Source organism: Conger conger, chromosome 14 (genome assembly GCF_963514075.1).
Source record: "Conger conger chromosome 14, fConCon1.1, whole genome shotgun sequence".
Classification (NCBI taxonomy): Eukaryota; Metazoa; Chordata; class Actinopteri; order Anguilliformes; family Congridae; genus Conger; species Conger conger.
Window position 1 is genome coordinate 41,856,774 of NC_083773.1, and position 16,966 is coordinate 41,873,739.

Sequence of the window (16,966 nt, forward strand, 5' to 3'; positions counted from 1 at the left end):
CAACAGTGGCTAGGAGATCGATTAAGGTGGCATTTGGATCGAATGCCAACAGTGGGTAGGAGATCGATTAAGGTGGCATTTGGATCGAATGCCAACAGTGGCTAGGTGATCGATTAAGGTGGCATTTGGATCGAATGCCAACAGTGGCTAGGAGATCGATTAAGGTGGCATTTGGATCGAATCCCAACGGTGGCTAGGAGATCGATTAAGGTGGCATTTGGATCGAATGCCAACAGTGGCTAGGAGATCGATTAAGGTGGCATTTGGATCGAATGCCAACAGTGGCTAGGAGATCGATTAAGGTGGCATTTGGATCGAATCCCAACAGTGGCTAGGAGATCGATTAAGGTGACATATGGATTGAATGCCAACAGTGGCTAGGAGATCGATTAAGGTGATATACAGATCGAATCCCAACAGTGGCTAGGTGATCGATTGAGGTGACATATGGATTTAATGCCAACAGTGGCTAGGAGATCGATTAAGGTGGCATTTGGATCGAATGCCAACAGTGGATAGGAGATCGATTAAGGTGGCATTTGGATCGAATGCCAACAGTGGCTAGGTGATCGATTAAGGTGGCATTTGGATCGAATGCCAACAGTGGCTAGGAGATCGATTAAGGTGGCATTTGGATCGAATCCCAACGGTGGCTAGGAGATCGATGAAGGTGGCATTTGGATCGAATCCCAACAGTGGCTAGGAGATCGATTAAGGTGGCATTTGGATCGAATGCCAACAGTGGCTAGGAGATCGATTAAGGTGGCATTTGGATCGAATCCCAACAGTGGCTAGGAGATCGATTAAGGTGATATACAGATCGAATCCCAACAGTGGCTAGGAGATTGATTAAGGTGACATATGGATTGAATGCCAACAGTGGCTAGGAGATCGATTAAGGTGGCATTTGGATCGAATGCCAGCAGTGGATAGGAGATCGATTAAGGTGGCATTTGGATCGAATGCCAACAGTGGCTAGGAGATCGATTAAGGTGGCATTTGGATCGAATCCCAACAGTGGCTAGGAGATCGATTAAGGTGGCATTTGGATCGAATCCCAACAGTGGCTAGGAGATCGATTAAGGTGATGTACAGATCGAATCCCAACAGTTGCTAGGAGATCGATTAAGGTGACATACGGATCGAATCCCAACAGTTGCTAGGAGATCGATTAAGGTGACATACGGATCGAATCCCAACAGTTGCTAGGAGATCGATTAAGGTGGCATTTGGATCAAATCCCAACAGTGGCTAGGAGATCGATTAAGGTGATATACAGATCGAATCCCAACAGTGGCTAGGAGATGGAATAAGGTGGCATTTGGATCGAATCCTGACCGCAGCTGGGAGGTCATGAGGTGATGTACGGATCAGTGGCAGGAGTCAGAGTAGCCCCCAGACCTGGGTCAAATACAGAAATATTTTCTACCCTTATCCGGTGCATTGGGACTCTCAAAAAGTAAAAGACCCCACCTTCTGGCCCTCTTGGTTGGCTTAATTGCAACAGTCAAGATCAGTCGAGCACAGCAAAGTCTTGGTAAGGCGAGACCCCACCTCAGCTGCCAGACACATCTGAGCAGTCTGTGGTCTACAGGGGTTTGTCTGTACCATGCAAGACCTGTAGTCCTCATGCACAGAGACCTGCACAGCTCAACAGCAGTTGCACGTCGCTTGCGAACGCGTGGTAGTCCCCCTCCCACACTGACTCCATGCTACAACTACACAATCACAACTAACCAATCCAAACAGTCTTGTCAACTGTTCTTAATGACATCTGACCAAAATAACAACACTGGAATATAGCAAGGCATTTCTGCTAAATTGTGGCATTCTTGTTTTCCATCCGTGCCTGTAATTATGGTTAACGCAGTATTGTAAGAACGAAAAAAATTATGATTAACTGAAAAAAAAACAAACACAAATACCAATTCTACACAAATACCAAGGTGTTACATTATAAATATGTAGAAGAAATATTAAATGGGAGATGTGCACGTAATTGCATTCAGTTCCGCACAGTTAAGCTCGTGAAACTTTACCCTTTAAGCGCTCGGCTGGAATAAACACAAAAGGGCTCGGAAAACAGCGGCTAGCCGGGAACGCCACACAGCAGGGGCACACGCTTGCTCGCCAAAATGTTAATGAGTGCACTTCCGTTCAGTCACAATCAGTGGTGCTCAGTAATATCTACAGTAACCATTTCGCTGAGCAGACCTTGACATTTTTGCTTCGCTGTAAGCACATTCAGACCTGAAAAGCACACCTGTGGAACACTATACAGTGGGGCCCGTAAGTATTTGGACAGTGAGTGAGTCTTGAGTGTGTCCTCACCATCTTTGATTGAGGTGCACTTTTGTAATTCAAATTTTGAGAAAGGTTCATTCATTCATTCATTCATTAGGGCAGGCAGTTAGCTCCCTGCAGCATCCTGAAATCTATGACCAGACGGGACCACGCTCATTACAAACACCTATATTGAATATGACCGTTTTCCCGGTTAATTGCTGCACTTAAAAGCAGTTTTATTAGGAGCAAAATGTTAAAAATCATGAACATACACTTTAACGCACATCGGAGCATATGTTAACACGGTGTGACGTTTCCACAAACGCGGCCTTATGCTCCGTTTCTTATCAACAGCATGTGGCACCGCAATGAAATACTGTAGTGTCGCTCTCTCGTTTTGCTTGTTGATTTTTTATGAAACAAACTCTGCATGATTCCATAAAAAGGCATTTCTGTCTTTTCCCAGTTTAAGCCCCGAATGAGTGTCATATTTTACACGCAGAAAGGAGTCGTGCTGCGATGATTCCGGTACGACCTGCCTCCCCACCTGTCAAGACACCTAAATCAGCTCTACTCCTCCTTACGCTTTGTACACACAATCTTTGCAGTCTGAGATAGTTCTGAGATGACTCCTGAACAGTATTAGCTCCTGTCAACCTCTTTCAGAATCTGCATGTTTCACTTTCCGGGTTTCCTGTGTCCTCCTGAATGTCTATCCCTGTTCAAGATGCTGCACTCATGGCCGCTCACCAACATTCCCCTGTTGCTGGCAGCTCCTCCTCTTTGTACGTGTAGCAGGGTTAGCTTGGCGAGTTTGCTAATGAGCACAGTAAAGTGCAGTGCTAGCGAAGGCTCGGAGCAGGTTAGCGCGACAATGCTCCCTGATGACATAACCCTCAAATTCAAAAGAATCATTGTTGCTCTCGGCTGGAGATGACTTTGTCGTTAGCTGACCGGTAACGCGTTGGGGTCCAACAAATATTTGGACGAGTGAGAGGCCGGGGTTCAAATCCCACCACAGACTTCACAAAAATCTGTCTCTCCTTACATACGCGCGATCTTTGCTGCCCGAGATAATTCAAAGACCCTCTGATTCCTTAACAGTATTAGATTCTGTCTGTCAATCCTCTTTCAGAATCTGCATGTCTGACTTTCCTGTGTTCTCCTGAATGTCTATCCCTGTTCAAGAGGGGCCGACAGCTGCAGTAAAGATACTGCAGTGCTTCCCTTGCTCCCCTGCTACAGTGGCTGCTCACCACACTTGTAGTCCAGGCTGTGAGGGCGGCCTGTAGCTTAGTGGCTAAGCTACATCACTGAGACATTACATTACGTTATTGGCATTTGGCAGATGCTCTTATCCAGAGCGACGTACAGTTCATTAGACTAAGCAGGAGACAATCCTACCCTGGAGCAATGCAGAGTTAAGGGCCTTGCTCAGGGGCCCAACAGCTGTGCGGATCTTATTGTGGCTACACCGGGATTAGAACCATCGACTAAGCTACAGGCCGCCCCAGGTTGGACCTGGAAGGTTGGTGGTCAAAGCCACAGTGTGGCCACAATAAGATCTGTTGGGCCCTTGAGCAAGGCCCTTAAACCCACATTGCTCCAGGGGGATTGTCTCCTGCTTAGTCTAATCAACTGTAAGTCACTTTGGAAAAAGCTTCAGTGAAATAACAAATTACAAGTTCTGCAGTCCTGTGGGGTTGTGCTGCTGCCCTACAGACCGCAGGGCAAATGCCTTCTTTTCCGACTCGTGGTTGATGATGGTTGTTTATAGTGGACATCTTCTGACTCTTTAACTCACAGGACAGTTAAAGTTGACGTACTGTAGGTTTCCTGTACCACACTAGGCTGAAAACACGCTGTATATGCATTTTTTATATTGAAAAATGTGCTGTTCGTTGGCATTTTCATTTGGTTTTCAATGCACACAATTGCAGCACTTTGACAATGACAACAATAATATACATGCTAACACTACAAGGAAGATGAACATTTGTTTCTATGCAAGAGTACTTGACTCTTAAATAATGCTGCCATTCATCTATATGATCAAACCAGGTTTGTTTATCAAGCTTAGGTTTTTAAACTACAACAATAAGTCAATATCGTATAAAAGTCGCAATCAATTTTCTTACACATCGGGGGGGGGGACAAAGATTTAATCAGTTTTTATTCCCATTTCTGGCACGTGACAAACATGCGAGGAAGTGTCAGAACAAAGATGGTTCCAGGTATACATTACATTAATGGCATTTGGCAGACACTCTTATCCAGAGCGACGTACAGTAGATTAGACTAAGCAGGAGACAATCCTCCCCTGGAGCAATGCAGGGTTACGGGCCTTGCTCAAGGGCCCAACGGTCGTGTGGATCTTACTGTGGCTACACCGGGAATAGAACCACCGACCTTCTGCTCTTCCATCTTCACTCCCTCTGGGCTGAACTGCTAACCAAGGAAGACGATGGTATACAGATGGAACGGGCACTTCTCACCATTGGCATACCGCTGTTTGTCCAGGAGACATCTTAGGACTTGTTCGATGTGCATATGCTTGGAACACAGAGCGGTACATTTGCTAACCTAAATGGCATCACCAGGTATTCATAATGGGCAGAGGAAGCACTGAAGCACTTCTCCCTCTCAGATATGGACCAGATTGTTGGCGATCTGATGATCTTGTTTGGTGAAGAAACAGGAGCCCCTGAGCTATCTTTCTCTCAGCGGCCTTGGAGTACATCAACCGACCCGTCGTGAATCCACCGTTCCGTTAAGTACACCGTGAGCCAAGGAGCCAAGGCGCCAGGCCGCCAGCAGGCAGGAGATCAACAGCTGCCGGGGTTAGGCGTGCATCAACACCGAAATGCCTGATTTAGCCAACGACTGGCTAAAGAGCCCACACTCTTTGCGTCTGCATAAAGCTCTGATTGAAAGAACACTAAAACACTGCCACCTTCCAGGATCTGTGGGCAACAGACACCTCTGACACGGGTGCTAAGCACCGCAAAACTCTCGTCGCGCCTTCCTGGCCCGTTTCTATTCCGGAGAGTAGCCTGAGGAAACGCGTTGCTCACACATTTCCCGTTACAACAATGAAGAATAAAAATGTGATCGCGCACTGGCTAACATTACCAGGAAGCAATTAATACTTCTTAGTGGGTTTAATGACCGACGGTATAACAATGGCGCGTATCGTTCAGGAGCTTTTCCAATAACAGATCCCTGCTGGCAGGGGCTTCGCGTAATGTATTAATTGCGCTCTGGCTCGGCCCAATGCCACTATAAATATTCCCCGATCCCCCCCTCGACGCGGAATGTACCGGAGCCTCTACCCCTCAAACCAATGAGGATTAAATTAGAGGACATAATACAAGCTGTCTGCGTGTTAGCTCACTCCGTTAGCTGTGCTTACAGGCCAAATGGCTACCCCCCTGGGCTGGGGAGGGCATCACGACACTTTCATGTCAATTAGCACACGCTGATTTCTCATTATACTGCTTTATATTCTAAAAAATATGAATATATTTCTCATGTCGTACGCTGACTAAGGAATTAAACATGCAGAGCCTAATTACCGCACAGTAGTTATGATAATCTGGGGAAAGATACATTTGCCTTGGTGAAATGGTTTAGGGTAAAAACAAACAGGGGTCCACTGAAAATGGATTCATTTTTATTTCATTTAATGTTCATAAAAGGTAAACTTTTTTTTATTTTACTGAATTCGGGTAAGTGTTTGCTTGAACATTTGCACATAACAAATTAATTTTGAATTCAGCTGACGAATCATGGAAGAATCACTGAAACGAACAGATTTGTTCTTAAATCTCTTAAAACGAGTAATTTAGGAGAAAGTATTTTACCATTTATAAGTGTCATACGACCAGTCATACGAGTCATGCTTGCAGTGCATGTCAGAGCACCTTGCCTAGCACACCAAACTCGAATCAAATATTCAAACTAGGCCTTGCAGATCAAATATGAAACAAGATTCAGCAACTCCATTGCTTATTTCTCCCCTCAAATGTTTTCTGAAGCATACATAGTGGATTGTTTAGGAGAAAAATGAAAAGTAAAAAAAGTGTATCAAAAGTCTGCCATATTATGAGCCATTATTATTTTATTATTTTATTTTATAATTATAACTGCAGTTTACCCAACCGGGTATCAGTCATCTCTTATTCTCCTTAATCCCATTGGCCATCTATCTGAAGGAAACCATCTACAGTACCATATATATGCAAGGAATAATCCATGACAAGGTGGGCGTTAAAGGGTTTTAACGCACAATGCGGATTCAAAGAACCACCAAAAGCGATGCAGAGGTGGAGAACCACCCGTAGCAAAGCAATGTGCCTTTAAACCCTTTAACAGCGACCTTGGAGTGGATTACTCCATTCATCCCATGGTAATTTTAACAAAGATTCAAATATAAGCAGGAGTTGTTAATATTTTGGGGCAATTCCTTTTTTTGCTGGCACTAACTACATCAGTTAAGGTGGCAACTGTTTCAGCATGTTGCTATGGTTCCACAGCTTGGTTACGTTCTGCTCAAAACTGAGAACCTAATCAGGTGGCTGAGTCTGGTTTTATTTATTTTGTTTATCTTGGTTAAATTAAACGTCAATGTACGACACAATGTACGTTAACGTACGACACAAAACCATTCACAGTTATGTCAGATAGCAGTTCATCATTTTTAAATGCAAATAGCTTTAATGGCATGACAAAGTTGTGGTCAATTAAAAAAAAACAATTTTAACTGGTATCACACTGCTGGCTTTGGGTCTCTCCTTGTGGCAAACTGCAGGCAGGGTATTAATTTAGAACGGTGATTAGGCTTGACCTGGACTACCTGCCAAACGTTGAAAATTTAATCACACCAAGCGTCAAATCAGAATCAAGTATTCACCCGGACCAAGTTTTATAACGGACAACTTCATTTAGGACAGTTATCTGAAGTTAGCTGCGTTTCCTGAATCCATCATGGCACACTCATACGAGCCTTTTGTTCGAAAAAAGTATGAAAAGTGAATGACAAGAACAAGAAAATTCTTGCATGAGGCCCATTCATCAAGAAAAAGGGAGTATTTTCTTAGTGCTTCAACAGTTCACTCTTGCACTCATCCATCATCAGGCTCACCTCAGTTGCCAATCTGGCACATCTCCCCAACTGAATTATGACTTCATTAATCCAAATGTGCCATGGTGTATTTTCTTTCTACCTTAATATTCTAAATTCAATGGAAATATAAAAAAAGGTATATCATACTGATGTGTCGCACAGTAAATGGGGTTGCACAATTTAGAAATTCTTAGGCCGATATAAATAAGCAATATCCAGCTGCCCGTATTGGTCAATGCCGATATCTTCCTGTTTTATGTCACGAGAGAAACTGCACCTAAGAGGGAGGCTAACGTATGAAGGGGGGCAACATTGGCTCAGGCGGTAAGATCAGTCATCTCATTGGCTCAGGCAGTAAGTGCAGTCATCCCATTGGCTCAGGCGATAAGTGCAGTCGTCTCATTGGCTCAGGTGGTAAGTGCAGTTGTTGAGTGAGGTGTGCTTTGTTAGATCTGCTATCCTGCTGGTTTTCACATCAACCCTCCCACAACAGGGCAGCCTGCTCTAGCTGTTGAATGAGGTGTGCTTTGTTATGGTTGGAGCAAAAACCTACATGTCAGTGGATCTCCCAGAACAGGGTGGGGCAGCCTGCTCTAGCTGTTGAATGAGATGTGTTAGGGTTTGAGTGAAAGCCAACAGGATGGTAGATCTCCAGGAACAGGATTGGGCAACCCTGTACTGAGTTACTGTACAGCCTTGAATGTGACTGACTGGTAAAACGATACATTAAAAATTCATTTTAAATAAAAACCGGTTCAGATGACTATGACTAAGCGACATTTTGAGCTCATGTTTTCACTTTATTTACAGAATCAGCAGCATATCAGATGTGTCACCTCTCTAGCGTATGAATGCTGTGTCATCACATCGACCAGAATCCTAACGTTGAGGCGATTCTGAGAAGTTGATTTTCAGTTATTACTGCCCACATGTTACCCCCTGCATATATTAGTGCGTCCCCGACAGTATTATTCCAACTGAGAAATCAGCATGAGTAGGTGCATCAGAAGTGAAAGTAATCACATCAATGAGGCGTAAATGAAAAAGCGCATTTCCACAGAGGAAATCGTTTTAGCTCCAGGTGCTTAGAATCTAAAAGCATAACATATTGCATGGAATTCTGCATAGACAGAATAGACCGTTTTTTCACAAAACAAAGCATGCACGGTATATATTAAAGGGGTGCACAGCAAGGGCAGATCCGCTTCAGGATTTTGTGCGAACTTCTGCTCTTAATGATTTAATTAGCTAAATAATGTATTGAACAGACATTTGTATATGCACCAGCTACAGCTACAGACTGCAACAGCATCCTAAAGATCTTACTGTGTTCAAGTACAGGAGTGAACCAGCATAATTTCTAGAGCTGTCAGAAGGTAATTGGTTGGAACAAAAACCAGCTCGTTGACCGGACCTTGTGCACCCCTGTATTAAACATATTTTTTAAAGTTTGTCATCAAATAAAAAGACACCCAGTGACCACTTTATTAGGTAGACCTGTACACCAGTCTCTAGAGTTTGCGGACAATGGTGCAAAAAACAAAAAACATCCAGTGAGCAGCAGTTCTGCAGGAAAAACTGCATTGTTAATGAGAGAGGTCAGAGGAGAAGGGCCAGACTGGATGACAGGAAGTTGACAGTAATGCACATAACCACACAGTGGTATGCAGAAGAGTATCTCTGAACACACAGCGCCTCATAACTCTAAGTGGATATACTACAGCAGTAGAAGTAAAAAAAATCTAATACATCTAAATAAAAAAGACTAATAAATACCTAATAAAGAGCTCACTCAGTAACTGTTCTACAGCCAGGTCATTCACTCACAGAAAGGTCAAGGCCTCTCGTATATTTCAGATATGCTGAGTGTACATTACGGGTGTGAATAATGAAGCCAGATGTGCATTAAAGTGAAATTTTTTTGTTAATCAATTTATCTATATAAACAGTAGAACTGTACCCATTTTGATTCTTTATTTAAGGAATTACTGGATGCTCCCCTGACATTCTCACAGCAGGTTTCATACAATCCTCTTAATTTTCCCTTTCTTTGGCGAAATGTTCCTTTTCATCATTAGCTTTTATAATTAGTCTTACTGCTTGATTCGACCTGCCTTTGAAAGGAGATACCAATTCATATATATATATACACACCAGTATAGTGTTGGACTTTGCTATTGGCACAGATTGCTCTGACGAAAGAAATGTTTTCAAAATGTTGAAGTTGTCGCTTGTCAGTGCCGTGCCCCGTTCGCTGAAACTGTTGAGAGTTTATATGACAAAATCCAACAGAGTCCCTCACACGCAGGGTCTGAGAGCAGTTTGGGAAGTCATTCCGGTCCGATGGCCTGGGGTGGCAGCCGGCTCGGTGTGACCCAACAGCTTTTCGTTTCCGCGTTACTGTAGCACACGTCGTTGAGGCCAGCAGCGCTCTTCCCCGACACATTTTCGACCCGCTGCTGAGGGCCAACGCCGTAATAACTGCCCTCGATGAAAAACTATTCCTGAAACATTAGCAGTAATCCAGTTGGGGATTGACTGAGCCCCGGGTTATATTAACTGGCCCTTTTTCAGGGTCTGTTGCCAGGACCAATTTTCTCTTTGCTGCCAGGGTTAGCGCCAGGGACACATAATGGCCAGATGCCATTCTGCCTCACTGCCCCCGAGCACACAGAGCAGGCCTGCAGCCAGAGCGCTAACCTGCCAACACAGGCTTCAGGGAATAAAGGCCCACAGCGCTAATGCTAACACAGGCTTCAGGGAATAAAGGCCCACAGCGCTAATGCTAACGCAGGCTCCAGGGAATAAAGGGCCCACAGCGCTAATGCTAACGCAGGCTCCAGGGAATAAAGGCCCACAGCGCTAATGCTAACACAGGCTCCAGGGAATAAAGGCCCACAGCGCTAATGCTAACACAGGCTCCAGGGAATAAAGGCCCACAGCGCTAATGCAAATGCAGGCTACAGGGAATAAAGGCCCACAGTGCTAATACTAACACAGCCAACAGGGAACAACAGGTCCACAGCGCTAACCCAGCACCAACACAGCACCAACACAGGCTTCAGGGAATAAAGGCCCACAACGCTAATGCTAATGCAGGCTCCAGGGAATAAAGGGCCCACAGCGCTAATGCTAACACAGGCTCCAGGGAATAAAGGGCCCACAGCGCTAATGCTAACACAGGCTACAGGGAATAAAGGCCCACAGCTCTAAGGCCAAAACAGGCTACAGGGAATAAAGGCCCACGGCGCTAACGCTAACACAGGCTACAGGGAATAAAGGGCCACGGTGCTAACGCAGGCTACAGGGAATAAAGGGCCACAGTGCTAATGCAGGCTACAGGGAATAAAGGCCCACAGCGCTAACGCCAAAACAGGCTACAGGGAATAAAGGCCCACGGCGCTAACGCAGGCGACAGGAAAGCGGAGCACTTCCTGTTCCTGTGCCTTGACCCAGGCGGGGGCCCCTAGCTGGAATACAGAGGAGCCCCGGGGAGAGAGACCCTAGACCCCCAGTGCTGCATTCAGCCCATCTCCCCATACCCCATCTCCATGACAAAGGCCCATTCACCCAGTGGCAGGGTGAATAGCTGTTTTCGCCTCGCAGCGCCAGAAACCGTTTGGAGCGGCTCCATCAGTTACCTCCCTCCCCAGGCCCGGAATGCAAGTTCCCCCTGCCTACCCCCCCCCCCCGCCTCCCCCCTTCCCCATCTCTCATGAAAGGTGGGTCTGTTTACAGCCGGGGTGCGCTTCGGTTTTGGTATTCCATCTACAGTGTCTCCTCCTTCAGTGAAAATAATAAATTAAAAAAAACGAAATGCAGGGGCAAGCTGCAGAGATGAGTGTCATCAGTAGATGATCCAGACAAGCCGCATTCTCCTCCTGTTCTGTCTTTAGCGGCAGAGCAGTGATGTTGAGAATTATTTGGGTAACAAATTGACTCTAACAAGCAAGTAAGGAATGAGAACTGAATCAATCAGAGCAGAAAATGTCCACTATACCTCAGCTTAAAGCTTGCTACCTTTCCATCCCACTTCTCACCGATCAGATTTGTCATGCAATTCTGTTTTCCTTCACTGCTGAGAAAACAGCTCAAGGTAGGTTTTGAAACAGCTAGTAGCTGGTTGACCAGTTTAGACCAGCTCCCAGCATGACCAGCTCAAGCTAGGTTTTGAAACAGCAGACACGCTTATACGCAGCTAGACCAGCTTACGACCATCTTGACCAGCTAAAAAACTGGCATAGCTGGCATAGTGTTGTACTTTAACATGAGATTCATTCAAATATTGAGTGACAACAAAATGTGTTCAAGCCTAGATTTTGTACAGCATGGATACTCAGGCCTGTAGGAATACTCAAATGTAGACCTCAAGGCCAGACCTCATTTCTCATATTTTTTATTGCTCTTTTTTTACTAGCTCCACCCATCAGGAGAGGCTAGTAAAAGTGGGCAGAGAAAGAAATAAAGACAGGGAAATCAAAAAACGTGAATTAGGTTAATTTAATATCCTTGCTCCTTTAAATGTCAATTTCAGACGTGGCAGGCGGGGAAAGGTGGATCCGCAGGTCGATCATTTATATGTCAGGCTTTCCAAAAAAATACTTCTGCAAAGGATACGACAAGTATCTTAATCCAAAACGATTACGCATTGGACTCAGGCCGCCAACCCATCGCAGTAATGTGTGTGTGACCTGGTGTCACTCACAATTTCATGAACACAACCAATGCTTAACATAAAAATATATCTACATGTAATGTGTACTACGAATGTAATCAAAACTGCAGCATGGAATGTGTTTTTTAACAAGACGTCTCCCATATTAGCACTCTAGCAAGCAAGTACTCTAATTCTTTAGCGCATTCTCCCTTTAAGATTGCCGTTTACCCCTCGGTGAAGCTGAGAAAGAAGATTGCTGTGTTATAACAGGCGGTAAGTCTTATTGCTGATGACACAATTACAAGGGCTGTGTTTTAATGGGGCAATCAATGAGTCACAAAATGAAAGTTTAAGCCCATATTCACATTGCTGTCGGATAGGGCATGTCCCTCCCACACACCACGCATACATCATTATTTATCTTTGAGGTTGAACATCTTGCTCTTAGCAGCACACTGCGAGGAGCATTTAATGTCTTAAGAAATATTAAAAAGCAGCTTCATTGTTATAAATCTATAGTAGCTACACGATCAGTGGTTATACACTATTGTAGAATGACACTGTGGCTGTGTATTTCAATGTTAATGTTTAGTTTGTGGGTGTGCTTTTTTGTCTGCATTCATAGCTTATCCTGCAGTGCCAATTTGCCAGAATTTGGATTACTCATATACCCATTGCCTTAACATTGTTTGCATTGAGTTTCGCTACAAATTATGACACGTAGGCCTGCATTTGACTTGTAGGCCTAAAGGTTGAGTTTAATGCGTTGGCACCATGTCACTGGAGAAATTAAACACTCACTGTGCACTCACCTTATGGTTGTTCAGTTAACCATAAGGAGTGTCCCAATTAACCACCATTTGACAGCTTAGTTGCTTTCATTGGATTATATCCAACTCGGGTTTCTATTTTAGCTCTCAAGCCAATCATTTAGGCTAAATAAATGAGACAATTGATCAGAATTGACCATTCATTTGAAAACTGCCAACCTGAAATATTCAATTAAGGCAAATGCCTATTATGCGTACAATTAGGCCTATCTATGGATATGCTATTTGAAGCTGCTTACCAGTAACTGCAATTACCAAACAATACATCACTGTCATGACCATTCTGTCCTCAGTTAAGTGCTCAAGAAAGAGACAGGGAGAAATGTATTTTGTCCACTTCCCCTACTCCCGCCAGTCATTAAACCATACCTGTAATATTCATAAAGATATGGTAATCATACTACTCTTTTTTCCACATTGATATTGTCTTTCAAATGGGCCACAGAATGAAGTTTATTTTTCGGTTTTAAATTATGATACCGTTTGATTCACAGTTCAAAAACTGCAAGCCACCCGTCTCTCGGGTAACCTTCATTCTCCTGCCAGAGCACGGCCTGAAGCGTCTCGTGCTTTGTTATCGTGTCTTTTAGGTTATGCAGGGCTAGTTACGATCCTGTCGTCGCAGTCTATTGTAGAATTTTATCGTTCTAAAACTAAAATAAAAACTAAAAAAAAACGAACACGTCAAAACGAATTTAAAACTGGAGCAAAGTCTGAAATTATGAAAAGCAGAATTATATGAAACTGATGTAGCTATGAGTACTTCCTAGGAAGTAATGGGAGATAACAGAACGCACACGTGTCATGCTATTAGTAGGCTACATTGCACAGTGCTCTATGTTTCTTTCGGGGGGGGGGGGGGGGGTTGCAGTATGTAGCAAACATAATGCCATCGTATCATTATAGTAGCTATTGCCTCTGCGTTGTAGCAAATGTAGTGGTTATACGGTTATCATTTGGAGTTGTTCTATTATATATCCCGGCCATAAGCGGGCTTCTGTTTGGCAATAATACAGTAGTTTAATTATTTCATTATTATTACTTAAATTATTTGAGTATCTTACTAATAAAAGGCCATATGGTAACACACGACATACTTGATAATATTGTGGCATATACGAGCAATTCGAAACAACTTGGAAAAACTTGGATCTTTGCGCTTGTAGGCCTAAATTGTAATGCTCGCCGATTGTATTGTAGCCTAATCTACCACTGATAATGCAGATAATGATAATGAGCCGTTGCATCGTCACTTACAGTAAAAAATGGCCTATCCTAGCCTCCAAGTGTTCATTTGTAAAATCTACATCATGCACTAAATGGAATTTAAAACCCTTGCTTTGAAACAGTTATCCTCGATGACATTAATTTCATTTTTACATTCAGGAATTATTATTATTAATATTATTATTATTATTAGCGACTACCTTTTCTGTAATGCACCTGTTGGAGAGGTACTCGTTTTCATCGCCCCCTGTCGGCTATTATGATTATATACATAGATTGAACAGTGTTATAGTATCGCAAAAAAAATTTAAAATAAATAAATACTGTTGGCTACACAACACACATAGGGAAAACATCGACATTAGTATGTTTTCTGGGTGAATACTGGTCCGTTCTCAACACCGTTTTCCCATCTTGACATAAGAGACACAATAAAAACTTCATCGAGTCGACTACTCTTTCTGCAGCCGAATGAATGAAACGTGTTTCCAAAATCCTAATAATACTGTACATATTTGCAAACGGCAACTACCTGGCAGTCGGGTGTAGTAACAACAATGTTAGTTTTGGCTACGTTTTTCAGCTAATAGTTCTGAACATAATGGATAATGTGAGGATGGTAAACGCGTAGGGCGGTTAGGACCATGAGTAGGCTGGATTTCAGCGCACACACGATTTGTTTGTTTAACGGTGCAATGCAGAATTTAAATTTTTTCGAAAAACCATGACTTGATATTCAAACAGCCTGGAATTTACAGCAATTCCAAATAAAGGAAGAAAGTTGTCAATATCTTTCACATTTTAATGGGAATAAAAACTAATTTACTTACCAACTCCAATTTTTTCATCTTCTGTCGGTGTCCACATGATCCTGGTAAAATTCCCAAGAAATCAAAGCCCGGTTTCGTCGTTTTCATGGACGAGTATAGTGAAAGTTACACAAATCGCACAGATCTGAACACACAGAGCTATATTTCACGGTTTCCAAATAACATGACTGTTGAAAATGAAAATAAATTAAGTCGCCAGAGTCAGACGATTTCGTTTCTAAAACGACACATTTCTCCCCCTTTTGTAGCTTCTTGTCATGCAATCAACGCTGCGTTATCCGTAATCTCTGCCTCTCCACTTGTGAGTGAGAATCTTTCCCTCAACGCTATCAATGCAGCAGCATCTCCAACCAGAGCGAGAATAGAGACCGTTTATTTATTTATTTTTCTCGTCCGATATTCGCGATCCCCTCTCAGTCAGGCTACTCAAATCGGATAGCGGACTGACAGAGTCTGTAGAACCGATGTCATTGCAGTCGCAGATTTTCCGATAGATGACGAGTTGATCTCGTACGCACTGTCCTGATGAAATGCGTGTCTTTTTCACGACTGCAGAAGGTCTTGCTGTCTACAGGAGAGTAGCGGGTACTGGTTATTCCAATAGCCGCTGCAGCGCCATCTTTGCCCAGTCGCCGTCACATGACGCAGCCTGTCAAACAGCCCGGTGGGCACCCGAGACCCGCGCGCAGCCTTCAGTCCCCGCAGTCCACGAATAAAAAGCCAGCGTCGGGACAAGTGTACCAGGGCCAGTGATAATTCACTTTTAGAGCCGCATTAACTATTTTCACAGTAGGCTAATATTGTTCAGTCATTAGTAGCCAATAGAAAGAGCATTTTTCAAACACACTATCGCCTTCGGCGGCTTTCTATTTAATAGATAATTTTATTTTGTTTTCGCCCCCGTGAATGGCACTTCGTTTTAGTTTGTCATAACCATCCAGTCATGATGTTTCACACAAAAATGTATTCTGATGCTAAATTAACGGGAAAAGGTTACTTTTAAATAGCATATTGGCTCAGTTGATATTCTGCTTGTCGGTTACCAACACAATGGTGCTGCACTGCGAGGCTAGATCAGACCCGTTTCCTCTTCAGATGTCATTTACGGTACCGTTGAAAGGAGGTGATTGCTTGGGCCTGCATTTCTAAACAGCATGAACAGTTATAAAATTGGGTTAATGCGTTTGATTTAACAGTAATCCAGTAAACAGGCTATGCAGTGGTTCGTTTCTGTTAAATAACCCGTCAACATCTGAACAGGCTGTTATTTTTGGTCGAGCTCCATCTCTTACATTTATAATTATTTTTCTCGCTGTGACGACTGGGTTCTTAGCGGATTCCGACTATGGCTGATAGCTCTAACCACATTTTAATTTACTGCCATGAACAGTTCAATTTACCCAGTAGCTAATGCGTTTAACAGCTGACCTTCAATCACAGCTTTTTATAGGCTAAAAGTTATTTCGCGTATTTTTTATTTTTTTGACGAAAAAAGCGATCAAACGATATTTTAGTGTGAGAGAAATATTGTCTGCGTTTGATAGAATTTAAAAACTTGAAATTTGAGTCCGGGTTATATTATTCTTTCTGCTAGCGTTTGTATGTGTGTGCGTGCGTTCGCATGCTTGTCTTTGCCAAGACCTACAAACCAGACAGACCATGAACCAAGATACCAGCTCTCGTGTTATTTTTTGCTCAAATTGCTTTGTGTATTGGCTGAAATGCGCCCGTCTCCTCTACCAGACTTTCAGCTGCCTGGAGATCCCTTCGAGCTCCCAAATCCCTTCAACTGTGTCGGACAATGTAGATGGATTACATCACGGTTTTAGTTAGTCCATGATCAATGCCTACCTTAGTCGGAAGGGTCTGAACTTGCTGTCCGCTGTTTAAAGTTTCAGAGTAAAGGGAAAACGGGCATTAACCTTAATAACCAGGGCCATCCGTTCATCATTCTCCAATACCAAACAAAAGCCCTTTTGTTCCAAAAAGTTGCCAGTATGTTCAATTATTT

The 16,966-nt window shown here is 43.4% G+C and overlaps 1 protein-coding gene across 1 annotated transcript in view; it reads right to left on the reverse strand.

Annotated features, from left to right (window-relative positions):
- The window catches only part of LOC133109731 (dedicator of cytokinesis protein 3-like), a 319,579-nt gene extending 304,210 nt beyond the window's left edge, over positions 1-15,369 (reverse strand). The window contains exon 1 of the mRNA XM_061219260.1: positions 14,956-15,369. Coding sequence (XP_061075244.1) covers positions 14,956-14,992 — 37 coding nt within the window. The 5' untranslated portion in view covers positions 14,993-15,369. The remainder of the gene's footprint in view (positions 1-14,955) is intronic.
- Positions 15,370-16,966: the final 1,597 nt, after the last annotated feature.